Source organism: Carettochelys insculpta, chromosome 1 (assembly GCF_033958435.1).
Source record: "Carettochelys insculpta isolate YL-2023 chromosome 1, ASM3395843v1, whole genome shotgun sequence".
In the NCBI taxonomy this organism is placed as follows: Eukaryota; Metazoa; Chordata; order Testudines; family Carettochelyidae; genus Carettochelys; species Carettochelys insculpta.
In genome coordinates this window covers 198,555,358-198,569,016 of record NC_134137.1, presented here as the reverse complement: position 1 = coordinate 198,569,016, position 13,659 = coordinate 198,555,358, and the positions used below count along the sequence as shown (strand labels likewise).

The 13,659-nt window shown below is 48.6% G+C and overlaps 1 protein-coding gene across 2 annotated transcripts in view; it reads left to right on the top strand.

Annotated features, from left to right (window-relative positions):
• Positions 1-13,659, top strand: part of GBE1 (1,4-alpha-glucan branching enzyme 1) — a 308,337-nt gene that overhangs the window by 70,976 nt on the left and 223,702 nt on the right. For both annotated transcript variants that reach the window (XM_074983475.1, XM_074983474.1), the window contains exon 3: positions 6,902-7,017. In XM_074983475.1, the coding sequence (XP_074839576.1) occupies positions 6,902-7,017 (116 nt within the window). The remainder of the gene's footprint in view (positions 1-6,901; positions 7,018-13,659) is intronic.

Here is a 13,659-nt window from a genome sequence, read left to right as displayed (position 1 = left end):
TCTCTTCGCTCGGCCTGGTTATCAATCTGGCAAAATCAAAGAGAGACCCCCACACAGGACATAGAGTTCATAGGGGCACGCATAAATTCTATTACAGCGAGAGTCTATCAACCAGAGACTCGCTTTCGGGCCATCGGCTCCCTCGTGCAGGTCATCACCTTCAGCCCTACGGTGCCGGTCCTGACGTGCTTACAGCTGCTGGGCCACATGGCAGCGGCGACGTTCGTAGTACAGAACGCCAGGTTACACATGCGCAGCATGCAGCACTGGCTGGCGAGTGTATACAAACCGGCAGCACACACCGTTCACAGGGTGGTGTCGCCCACAGCAGAGGTGCGCAAATCCCTGCAATGGTGGGTAAACCCCAAGAACTTGCTAGCAGGTGTACCCTTCCACCAACCACAAATATCGGTTTTTCTTACTACAGATGCCTCCCTCATAGGGTGGGGAGCACACATGGGCGAAGAGGTGACTCAAGGGCTGTGGTCCTCCACGGAGCAGTCACTGCACATAAATATACTGGAGCTCAGAGCAGTGTTCAACGCCTGCAGACACTTTTGAGACCATATACAAGGCAAAGTTGTCGGGATCAGTACAGACAATACCTCCACCATGTCTTATATAAATCGGCAAGGAGGAGCTCGGTCCTGTGCCTTATGTGCGGAAGCAGTCCGGTTATGGAACTGGTGCATCGCCAACAATATAATCTTGAAAGCCTCGTACTTACCAGGCGCTCACAATGTGAAGGCAGACCAGCAGAGCAGGCGTTTTGCACTCACGCATGAGTGGCAGATCCGTCCCGATCTGCTATGACCGATTTTTTCACGCATGGGGTTTTCCCCAGATAGACCTGTTTGCCACTCAACACAACAAGAAGTGCCCATAATTGTGCTCCAGGGCAGGACTGGGACAGGGGTCCCTGGGGGACGCGTTCGCGATCTTGTGGAGGGGCCCCCTGCTTTACGCTTTCTCTCCCACAGTGCTGATCCACAAAGTCTTGCAGAAAGCCAGGAGGGAAGGAGCCCGAATGATCCTGATAGTCCCAACGTGGGATCGACAGCAATGGTTCCCCCTACTCCTGCGCGTGTCGGACCGTCCACCGATGCCCCTTCTGGTGGCGCCGGATCTGCTCACGCAAGCCCATGGGTCCATAGTGCATCCGCACCCCCAAGGCCTGCGACTACAAGCGTGGTTAATCCATGGCTAAGCTCCCTGGAGAGCACATGTACGGAGGAAGTGCAGCAAGTCCTAGAAAGTAGCAGGACTTCCACTAGGAAGACCTAGAAGCAGAAATGGACTCGCTTCACGGCATGGTGTTCTACCAAACAGCTAGTCCCCCTTTCGGTGCCTATACCTGTGATATTAGAATATTCACTGGACCTCGAGAGGAGGACTCTCACTATTCTCGTTAAAGGTCCACCTTGCCGCCATTTCGGCGTTCAGACACGAAGAGGAAGGGTACACAGTGTTCGCCCATCCCATGGTTACCAGGTTCCTCAAAGGGTTGGTAAACCTATACCCCCCCTCAGAAACCGCTTCCACCTTCGTGGAACTTGGACCTGGTGCTTAATGTGCTAACGGGTCCACCGTTCGAGCCCTTGGCCATAGTTTCCCTCCGCCTCCTTACGATAAAGACGACCTTTCTTCTCGCAATCACGTCAGCTCGCAGGTTGAGCAAACTTGCAGCAGTTATGGCAACGCCACCCTGCACTGTTTTTTCCAAGGAGGCGGTAACCATATGGCTGCATCCAGCCTTTGTTCCCAAAGTTTCTTCTGAGTTTCACATTAACAAACCTATCGTTTTACCCTCGTTTTATCCAAAGCCTCATAACTCTAACAAAGAGGCGCGCCTACACCTCCTGGACGTGAGGAGGGCGCTAGCCTTCTATATAGACAGGACCAAGTCCTTTCGGAAAACAGATAGACTCCTAGTCTCTCTCGCTCCCAAATCGAAAGGAGAAGGTCTCTCTTCGCAGAGAATCTCGAAGCACTTCGTATCCTGCATAAAAATGTGCTACGAACTCAAAAAGACTCCTTTACTGGCCACTCCCAGGGCTCATTCCACTAGGGCGGTGGCGGCATCAACAGCCTTTTTCAAGGGCGTTGTGCTAAAAGACATTTGCAGAGTGGCGACCTGGTCATCCTATGACACCTTCGCCAAACATTATGCCCGTCACAGGGTATTCCAAGAGGATACCCATCTCTCGACAGCGGTCCTCTTGGGGACAAGCTGCACATAATCTGATTACCCACCTCCTATCTTGGGTTACTGCTGGGTAGTCACCTAATGGGGAGCACCCACGGGGACACTCGAAGAAGAAAGAGAGGTTACTCACCATAGTAACGGTGGTTCTTTGAGATGTGTCCCCGTGGGTGCTCCACTACCCACCCATCCTCCCCGCTTTGGATCTCTGTTTAGTGTTTTGCAGGAGCATCCGAGGCAGTTGGTCAAGGAACTGGCGGGGACCGGATCGCGCACGTGGCCAGGAGCGCGCAAGGGAGCGGCGCGCACCGGCGCATGCGCGGTCCGGCAGAAACTGCTTGGAAGATCCGATCTGCGGCGCCGGGCGAGCCCGACACCTAATGTGGAGCACCCACGGGGAGACATCTCGAAGAACCACCGTTACTACGGTGAGTAACCTTTCTTTCTTTTTGTGCTTGAATTTTTTTTTTTCTGTTACGATCAGTCCAAAAGGTAGGATAATCCTCAGTGAAAAAATAAGAGTTCTTGAATTGGAAATCCTTGTCTGATTGTGGGTGGGTTTTTTCCTTCCTTCCTTCCAGCTTTTTGTGAATGTGTAACATGTCTGAAAGCATAATCTGGATTGTCGTGCCCCCTTAGCCCACCAGTCTTGTGTGTACTCTCTTGCTTTCCTGTGTGAGCTGCCAGTCTACCTGCTCATCCCAACCTCTAGCATGCAACTGATACCCAGACATAATTCCAAAAAGCTATACCCAAGGGCTCTTGAATCCAAAATAGGGCAAGACCTGCTCAGGGAAGGACAGGTGGGAAAAAAAGAAGGGGGTGTTGCCTTATATGAGGTTGTGATAAGAAATAGGAGACAGACTTTTTGAAAGTAAGTATAACAAAGGTTAGGTAATGCAGTGAACTTTCACATCCAGCATTCTGTTATCCAGAACTCTCCAATAACTAACATTTTAACCATAAGTAAATTTTGGTTAAATTTTCATAAGTACGGTATAGTGAAAGTAAATGCAAATACATACAGCAATCTATTTCTCTGCATAGGAAAGAGAGGCGAATATGGCAAGAGACCACCTGGGCTGGACCAAGAGATCTTACCAAAAGTGGAAACTAGGTTAAATTGCAAAGGATGAACATAAACAAATAACACAGGCATGTAGACACAAAGTTGGTAATACCAAGGCCAAAAAATGAGCTCAAACTACCTAGGAACGTAAAAGGTAACAAGGAAATGCTCTACAAATGCATTGAAAGCAAGTGGAAGCCCAAGGACAAGATAGGCCTTTTATTCAGTAAGGAGGGAAGAAACAATAGCAGATAACATGGAAATGACAGAGGTGCTTAATGACTTCTTTTGTTTTGGTTTTCAATAAGAAGGTTGATGATGATTGGATGCCTAACATAGTTAAAGCCAATGAAAATGGGGTAGGTTCAGAAGCTAAAATAGGAAGGAAATGAGTTAAAAACTTAAACAAGTTAGATGTCTTCAGAATGTTGTGGATGTTGTAGAATACTGAGAGCTGACTGGGTAAGTAGCCATTAGCGATGATCCTTGAAAAGTTATAGAAGATAGGAGGGTTTCCAGGGGACTGGAAAAGGGCATTTATAGTGTCCATCTATAAAAAAGAAAAATAAGAGCAAACTTGGGAATTAATGGCAGTCAGCTTAATTTCTTTACCAGGAAAGATAATGGAACCAAAATTAAGGAATCAGTTTTGAAAAGTAACAGCTGGTGTGGATTTATCAAGAACACAGCTTGTTGAACTAAACTGATAGTTTTTTGACAGAGTAACAGATCTTGTGAAGGTGCTTGATGTGGTAGATCTAGACTTAAGTAAAGCTTTTGATGTCGTCTCTCACAACCTTCTCATCAACTAGGGAAAGATAGGAGCTCCAACTAGGTTATGAGGTTGGTGCATAACAGGATGGATAACTGTCCCCAGAAAGTAGTTACCAAAGGTTCACGCTCCAGTCGAAAGGACATAACAAGTGGGCTTCCGCAGAGCTCAGTTCTGCGACCAGTTATTTTTCAAAATCTTCATCAGTGATTTAGATAATGGCATAGTGTACGCTTAAGGGGATTTGTAGATTATACCAAACTGTGAGGGGTTTCAAATGCTTTGGACAATATGATGAAAGATCAAACTGATCAGGATAAATGGTTTAAAGTGAAGAGGATGAAATTCAATAAGGATATATGCAAAGTACTTCGCTTATGAAGAAACAATGCACGTAAATTGGAAATGACTGTCCAGGTAGAAGTATTGTGGTAAGATATATCTAGGGATCAAAGTGGGCCATGAGATAAATGTGACAATGTTGCAAGTTTTGGGGGCCAGGGGAGGGGGAAATGAAAAAGCTAACTACATTCTGGATGTATTGGCAGGAGTGTTGTAAGCAAGACACCAGAAGTAATTCTTTCACTCCACTCTGTACTTATAAGTTCTCAGCTGGAATGTTGTGTCCTGTTCTGGGTGCCATGTTTCTGGAAAGGAGTGGACAAATTGGAAAAGTTCCGGAGAAGATCAACAAAAACGACTGAAGGGATAGAAAAATCTGAGGCAAAATAAAAAACTGGGTTGTTTTAGTTTGAAAAAGAGAAGACTGAGTGGGGACTTAAGTTTTCAAATTCCTTAAGTTTAAAAGGAGAAGGGAAGAAATATTATTTCTCAACCTCTGTTGATGGGACAAGAAGCAATGGGTTTAAATTTCAGCAAAGGGAGGTTTAGATTGGACATTCGGGAAAGACATCTGAACTGTCAGGGTAGTTAACTGGAATAAATTGCTTAAGGAGGTTGTGGAAGCTCTCTATCACTAGAGATTTAAGTGCCGGTTAGGCAAATGTGTGTTAAGGCGGTGTAAATGGTGCTTAGTCATGCTGTGAGCATGGGAGATTGTATCTGATGAACCTTTCGAGGTCCCCTTGAGTCTTTTGATTTGTATCCCTTGTTCCAGATCTGTACCCCAGAAGTATACTAACTGCACTACTCAAGAGCCCCTGTATCAGAGTGAGCTCATTAAACAGTTCATTCCGTCAAAGGATATAAATATGTATCTGTTCCTTGTAATCTGGGTACGTTTTCCAAACTTCATGGAAAACCACAGTGGCTTGGATAAAATATTAACATACGTTTATCAACAACCAATTATAAACCATTATAGGTATAGAAAATCAGAATTGGTTATAAAGTAAAATAAAAGATGAAAAAAGTGCAAGTCATGTCCTGATTTTTACCAAGCTAATTCAAGTCTGAATCAACAATGTTGCTCTTTCTCAAAGTCCTATAGCAGTCTATGGTAATTGGAAAGTGTTCCAGTTATGATTACTTTTCCCAATTCAAAGATGTTTTGTCTCACAGAAAGGTCTTGTCTTCAGTGTGGGTAGGGTAAGATAGGTAGTCTGTCACTGTGCCATTATTTTATGTTCTTTAGATGCTGTAAAAAGTTTGTGCTGTGTCATGAGGTTAGGTAGGCCTCATTGCCTATGTGCTCCCCGCTCAGTCCTTCATAAGACTTGTAAATTCTTGCTTGCACCTTCTGTATACCTGAAATGTAACATGTAATGTTGGAATTCAGAGGGTTTTTAAAATTCAGGGAACTTGTGAGCCTGAGAAATGCTACAAATCTGTTTTGAGAAGTGAATATAGAGCAAAATCTCCATCACTTCATATGCTATGATGAGAAATACATTTAAACAGAACAGGGGTGTTCAACAGATTATGACTTTCTAACAATATTTTGTGCAAATGAAGTCTTGTGAAGTATAACCATATGCAAGCAGTGAATACTGGTATTGACTGTTTTAAGAGAGAGTGTCACAAAGAGACACAAACACAACTATCTGAATTTTAACTGGCAAAATGTGGTCAGGATCATGTTTTATTGTGGAAAAATAACTGTCTTGATCAATGATTCTTCATAACTGATTTAATTGTGGATTTTAAACTAGAATAGCCAATGACAGCAGGGGAAAAAAAAAGCGTAATGGTAAAGTTCCCTTGTCAGAATCTAAAGCAAGTCTAATGTTTATTTTGTTAACTATAATATTGAGTTATTACTGGAACCTGATCCTTTAAGAACAGATGATGCTGGTAAGTGATGTAGTGTTAAGCAGTACAGGTTGAACGTCCCTGGTCCAACACCCTTGGGACCTGAGCAGTCGCAAATCAGGGAGTTTACCAGACCAGAGGTGGTAAAGGTTCCTCTGTTGGCCGTTGGATTCTTTTCCCCACTCTGGGCCCTTGTCCTGCTTCCAGCCACTAGCCCTGGCTGTTGGACTCTTTTCTTCCAGGGCTGCAGCCACTGGCCTCCCCACTGTCAGTCTGGTTGCAGTTTCCAAGCCCTGGGCGTACTCCTGGCTGTGGCTGCATGAATGCTGCTAACTTCCCAGTTGCTACTGACTTCTCTGCTGCTGCCCCTGGCCCCCACTGCTGCTCTCAGCCACCATTGTCTTCCTGGCCCTAGCCAGAGCTGCCAGCCACAGGGCTCCCAGCTTGTCCCCACTCCTGGCTCCTGGGGCTCTCTGATCCAGTAACACTCACGGTCCTCCCAGACTACATATTTTGTCGGACCAAAGAATCCTCAATTTCAGGACCTACTTTAAGCAGGGTTACTTTCAGACAATAGAAGTAAAGTTGAATATTTTCAGTACATATGAATAGGCTAAATCTGAGTAATATTCTTCCTCTGTTGTAGATGGCTGGAATCCATCTTCTCATCCATATAAGAAAATGGATTATGGGAAATGGGAACTGTTCATTCCACCTGGACAAGATGGATTCTCTCCTGTGCACCACGGATCAAAATTAAAGGTTCTAGAATTTTTTTACCAACTTTTAATATAGAGTTGAGGATCAGCTTGGTCTTTGTGCTCATTTTAAATTAGAGCATTTAATTATTTATTGTACAGGTGAGCATATCATCACGTGTGCTTGTCCAGTGTTCTTAAACTATCCTGAATGAGTAAAGAAATGATATGAGTAATGAAATGCTATAATTGTAGAGATGTAGGTTTGTTTAGGGGATGTAGCGAGACAAATGTGTGGCTGGCTGAAAAGGTGTTACAAGCCAAAAAGTTGTAGGGTTTTTTTTTTTAAATGAGTTGTAGGTCACTTTTTTCCCTACAATTTCTGAGATTGTTCCATTCTCTTTTCATCTTGTATCTGGTACAATTCCCTTAAATGTTAGTGTGCTGCTGGAAGCTGGATATCTTGTTCATACTGTTTTGGCCCAGGGACCTATTTCTGGAACTAGTGGTGTTACATCTGGTCTTTTCACTTTACTTCTATCATCCAGGAAGTAAAATAGTATGAAGTCTCAGATCTGATTTTATTTCAACCTCATAAATGGCTCCCTGAGGCGTAAGATGGTGAAGGAAAGCATACGAGTATGGTATTGACCAATAGCATTTGAAATATTTGACAATTAGTGGAACTTGTGAACTATCCTGTGGAATTATACTGAAGGTTCCCTATACCCTCCTCCCCCCATGGTGCTGTAGGAAGGGGCTCTTCATATGAATACTATCACTTTGTGGGTGTGGGGGGTATTTTTTTCCACAAATTGCATTGAAGGATGATTCTTCTTCGAGTGGTCCCCGTGGGTGCTCCACAATAGGTGTCGGGCTCGCCAGGTGCCACAGATCGGATATCTTCCAGCAGTTCTCCTGGATCGCGCATGCGCCGGCGCGCGCCGCCCCCCTGTGCGCCCCTGGCTGCATGTGCGATCCAGTCCCCGCCAGTTCCTTCTCAACTGCCATCAGCTGCAGACAGTCTACTCAGGCTAAGGCCAGAGTCAGATTAGTGGGTTTTTTTTTTTTCTACGTGTCATTTGTTGTGTTTGGTTATTTAAAAAAAAAAAAAAAAAGAGCGGAGAAGAGCAGACGTGAAGGCCATTTAGGCCGCCTGCTGTCCCGCAGATCAGTGATCACTATTTGGGGTGGAAAGGCATGGATTAAGTGCTAAGTACCCAATTAACAGTAAGGGACTCGCCACAATGGCCTCTTCAGGTTTTAAAAAGTGTGAGTCATGCCGTGAAGCTACGCCGGCCTCCGTGGGGCATAGCGAATGCATCCGATGCCTGGGGGAATCACAGGCTACCCAGAAGTGTTCTCACTGTGTTAAGATCACAGCCAGGGCCAGGAAGGACAGAGCGATGAGGCATAAAATGCTCTTGTTGATAAGGCTCTCCAGCTGGACTTGCGAGAGAAGCCTCACCCAGAAGGGCCCTCTGGGTTGCATAAGAGGAGGGCAGCTTTCTCTGACCCCCTTGGGGCAGAAACGGAGGAAACTCTCCCTGGCTTGATCCTTGCCGGCCTTTGCAGCAAGCAGGACGAGGGGAGCACACAGTCCCCAGCCGCATACTCGGGTAAGCAGCAGCGCGGCAGCGCACGTGGCAGAGGCTGAGCCTCCGGTTTATACAACAGCCAGCATGCGTGGCGCCTAGAGCATCAGCGAGGCAAGCGCCGGACCTGGCGGCACCAGCCCCCGTGGCACCAATGGTGCAGGGGTGCCAGGCACAGAGCCTGCAGGCACCGGAGGAGGAGACCTGCGCAGCACCGCAGCTGACGGTGCCGAGCTTGGCGCTTACAGCGGGGCCGAGATCCCTGGCATGGAAGGGGGCGGTGCCAGCCCTGCAGGGGAGGGGCAAGGCAAAATCAAAAGCCCGGCACCGCAGTCCATCTCCGGACAGGGCTGCGCTGCTGTTAGCACTAAGCCCTCCCCCTGTGATACACACGCCGCACCGAAGGCCTGTCTCCACCGGCCCATCCGGAACCTCCTTCTCCGTTCCTCCAACCAATGTCACCGTGGCTTGGGCCACCTTCACCATTTCTGGGATTGGATCCCCTGGAGTACTATCACAAGCCAGTTTCACCTTGATCTTTGTCGTCGCGGAGGTCTCGCTCTCCCAGACATCGGGGGTACGCACCCCGTGAGTGGTCTAGGTCTCCATCCCCAGACCCTTGCCCATGCTGCCATGGTCTTCCTTATCATGCTGGACACAGACACCACAGGCCTACACCCAGGGGGAGGTCCCCCTGGCCGCTGAGTACCCCTGTGGGCACTCCTGATTTGGGATGGAAACACAGTTGTCTCAAGGGGAGTTAATTTTAGAACCCCGAGACTTTACTTCACAGTCCTCCAGCGAGCAAGTGTATCATCGACCGCAGGAGCCTGAGGGCTCTAGGGAGGTTTACCCTAGTGGTTCCTCCTCATCCTCCCCAGATGAGGCCATGGCCCCCGGGGATGTCTCTCCCCCGGATGACCTTAAACAGTTTCAGGAGCTGTTTAAAAGGGTGGCTTTCACGCAAGACATTCAAACGGCAGAGTTGCAGGAGAAATATCACAAACTCCTGGAAAATTTGAGACCGCCGGCTTCGTCCAAAATTGCTATTCTGCTGGACGAAGCCATTCTGGAGTCAGCCGTTACTATATGGCAGACTCCGACCTCTGTTCCGCCTACGAACAAGACAGCGGATAAGAAGTACTTCGTCCTGGCAAAGGGCACGGAGCTCCTCTTCAGTCACCCACAATCAAATTCTTTGGTCGAGTCGTCCCAGCAGAGGTCAAAGGCTTCTCAGTACAAATCAGGGGGATCGGGCAAAGATGCTAAGAAGCTAGAGCTGTTTGGCAGGAAGGTATACTCCTCTTCTACCCTGCTATTGAGAGTGGCAAATTATGGGCACACCTAGCAAACTATAATTTTGATAATTACTCCAGGCTTACTCCCCTCATGGATTCACTTCCGGAAGAGAAAAAGCCGGTGTTAAAGGCGATTATTCAAGAGGGCTATGCAGCATCGCAGACGGGAGTCCAGATCGCCCTGGACGTGGTGGACACGGTGGCACGTTCAACGGCTACAGCAGTGGTCATGCATAGAGAATCCTGGCCCCAGACCTCGGGTATCCCGAGGGACCTACGGGCGAAGATGGGGGACCTTCCCTTTGATACATAAAAGCTGTTTGCAGACTCAAACGACTCGGTCCCTCACTCCAGTAAGGACTCGAGTGCTCCACTTAGAACCTTGGACATTTATACTCCCCCATACAGGAGGGAAAAATTTTATCCTCAGCAAAGACACTACGCTTACAACCACAGCGTGCTCAATATCAACGGGGCTACGGCCAAGGGCGCTATCAACAGCAGCAACAGTACAGAACTCCTAGGCGACGTTCTCACCAAAGCCATACGCCCTCGGGTCAGGCCCAAAGGCAACAAGTTTGACGGGTATGTCGGGGGCTGCACTATCAATACCCTCGCTCAATGCCACTCTCATCTCATGTTCCATCATCGTCTCAGACCGTTCCACTCCCAATGGCAAAAGATCACCACAGACAAATGGGTGCTGGAGATCATAGCCACGGGTTATGCGATCCCCTTCCAGTTGCTTCCACCGACGAAGCCTCCCACCAGGCTTCACCTCAGGGATGCTGCCACGAGGCGAGGCTCAAGCAGAAGGTGAATCACCTTATGTTCATAGGGGAGGTGGAAAGAGTGCTAGAATAATTCCAGGGGAAGGTTTTTATTCATGCTACTTCCTACCAGAGAAGAAAACACGAGACTGGAGGCCCATCTTAGATCTTCAGGGCCTCAACAGTTACTTGCGCAAGCAGCGTTTTCGGATGATCACAGTTGCCTTGATACTCACGGCACTGGACGATGGAGACTTGGTTGCAGCACTCGACTTTATAAGATGCTTACTTTCATATAACAATCCACCCAGCACACAGACGCTTCCTCCGCTTCACGGTCGGCCAGGAGTGCTTCCAGCATATGGTTCTTCCATTCAGCCTCTCCTCAGCCCCCAGAGTCTTTACCAAAACCCTGGCAGTGGTGTCAGCTTACCTGCACAGACGGGGGTGTTTGTTTTTCCCATATCTGGGCGACTGCCTGCTAAAAGGGGCCTCGAAGGCAGAGGTCTTATGCATGATACGCGTCACAGTGGACATGTTTTTTCTTCGCTGGGCCTAGTCATCAACTCGCAAAGTCAAAGTCCGAACCCACACAACATATAGAGTTCATAGGGGCACTCATAAACTCTATCACAGCAAGGGTGTACCTACCCGACGCCTGCTTCCACGCCATCAGTTCGCTGGTGCAAGTCATCACATACAGCTCCACGGTGCTGGTCTTAACGTGCTTACAGCTGCTGGGCCACATGGCGGCAGCGACGTTTGCGGGACAGAATGCCAGGTTGCACATGTGAAGCCTGCAGCATTGGCTGGCGAGCGTTTACAAACCGGCATCCCACACTGTCCACAGGGTGGTGTCACCCACAACAGGTGCGCAGATCCCTGGCGTGGTGGGAAAACCCTGAGAATCTGCTAGTGGGGGTGCCTTTTCACCAACCATAAACTTTTTTCTTACTACCGACGCCTCCCACATAGGATGGGGAGGACACATCGGCGACAAGGTAACACAAGGGCTATAGTCACCTGCGGAACAGACACTGCACATAACACTGCTCTGAGCTCCAGCATGGTTCAATGCCTGCAAACATTTTTGAGATTACCTACATGGCAAAGTAGTCGGGATTCAATACCGACAATAACTCCACTATGTTTTACATCAATCGACGAGGAGCACGATCCTGTGCCCTATGTGCGGAAGCAGTCCAATTGTAGAATTGGTGCATCGCCAACAACATAACGTTGAAAGCCTCGTACTTGCCGGGCGCTCACACCGTGAAAGGAGATCAGCTGAGCAGGCGCTTCGCAATCACGCATGAATGGCAGATCCACTCCAATCTGCTACGGCGCATTTTTCGTACATGGGGGTTTCCCCAGATCGATCTGTTTGCCACAAGGTCTTGCACAAAGCCAGAAGGGAGAGAGCTCGCATGATACTCATAGTCCCGCTTGGGATGGGCAGCAATGGCTTCCCTTGCTTTTGCGCATGTCGGACCGCCCACCACTCCCTCTACCGGTGGCACCGGACTTACTCACGCAGGCTCAGGGATCCTTAACTCACCCGCACCCTTAGGGTCTGCACCTACAAGCATGGCTAATCCATGGCTCAGCTCTTTAAAGAGCACGTGTACAGAGGGAGTACAAGTTCTGGAATGTAGTCGAAGGACCTCCACCAGGAGGACTTACAAGCAGAAATGGACTCGATTCACAGCCTGGTGTTCCGCCAAGCAGTTAACTCCCCTTGACGTTCCTATACCTGTAATACTAGAATACTTACTGGAACTCGAGAGAGGCGGGCTTTCTCTGTCCTTACTAAAGGTCCACCTCGCCGCTATATCAGCCTTTTGGCGCACAGAGGAAGGGCCCAAGGTATTCACCCATCCTATCGTTACCAGGTTCTTGAAGGGGCTGGTAAACTTGTACCCCCCTCGGAAACCGCGTCCACCATCGTGGAATTTGGACTTGGTGCTCAGCACGCTATCGGGTCAACCTTTTGAACCATTAGCCACAGTTCCCATACGTCTCCTTACGATTAAAAAAAAAAAAAAAACAAAAAAACAAAAAACAACCTTCCTCCTTGCAACTATGTCAGCCCGCAGGGTGAGTGAGCTTGCGCCAGTGATGGCAATGCCGCACTGCACAGTATTCTCAAAGGAGGCGGTAACCTTAAGGCTGCACCCAGCCTCTGTTCCAAAAGTCTCTTCGGAGTCCAATCTTAATGAGCCAATAGTTTTACCCTCGTTTTACCTGAAGCCTCACAGCTCCGGCAAGAAGGCACGCCTGCATCCCCTGGATGTGAGGAGGGCGTTGGCCTTCTACATAGACAGAACTAAGTCCTTCCAGAAAACGGACAGGCTCCTAGTCTCTCTCTCTCTCTCTCTCTCTCTCTCTCTCTCCCAGGTCAAAAGGAGAAGGTCTCTCTTTACAGAGAATCTCTAAGCACATTGTGTCCTGTATAAAAATGTGCTACGAGCTTCAAAATGCTCCTTTCCTGGCCCCATCCAGGGCTCACTCCATCAGGGCGGTGGCAGCGTCAAGGGCATCGTGCTAAAAGACATCTGTAGAGCGGCAACCTGGTCATCCTACGACACCTTTGCCGAACATTATGCCCTGCCTCGGGTGTTTGATGAGGATACCCGTCTGTCGACAGCAGTCCTCTTGGGGGCAAGCTGCACATGAATCAATTACCCACCTCCTTACTTGGGTTACTGCTGGGTAGTCACCTATTGTGGAGCACCCACGGGGACCACTCGAAGAAGAAAGAAGTTACTCACCTGTAGTAACGATGGTTCTTCGAGATGTGTCCCCGTGGGTGCTCCACCACCCGCCCATCCTCCCCGCTTCGGATCTCTGTCTAGTGTTTTTCAGGAGCATCCGAGGCGGTTGGTCAAGGGACTGGCGGGGACCGGATCGTGCATGCAGCCGGGGGTGCGCGGGGGGGGGCAGCGCGCGCCGGCGCATGCGCGATCCAGGAGAAACTGCTCGAAGAATTCTGATCTGCGGCACCGGGCGAGCCCGACACCTATTGTGGAGCACCCACGGGGAC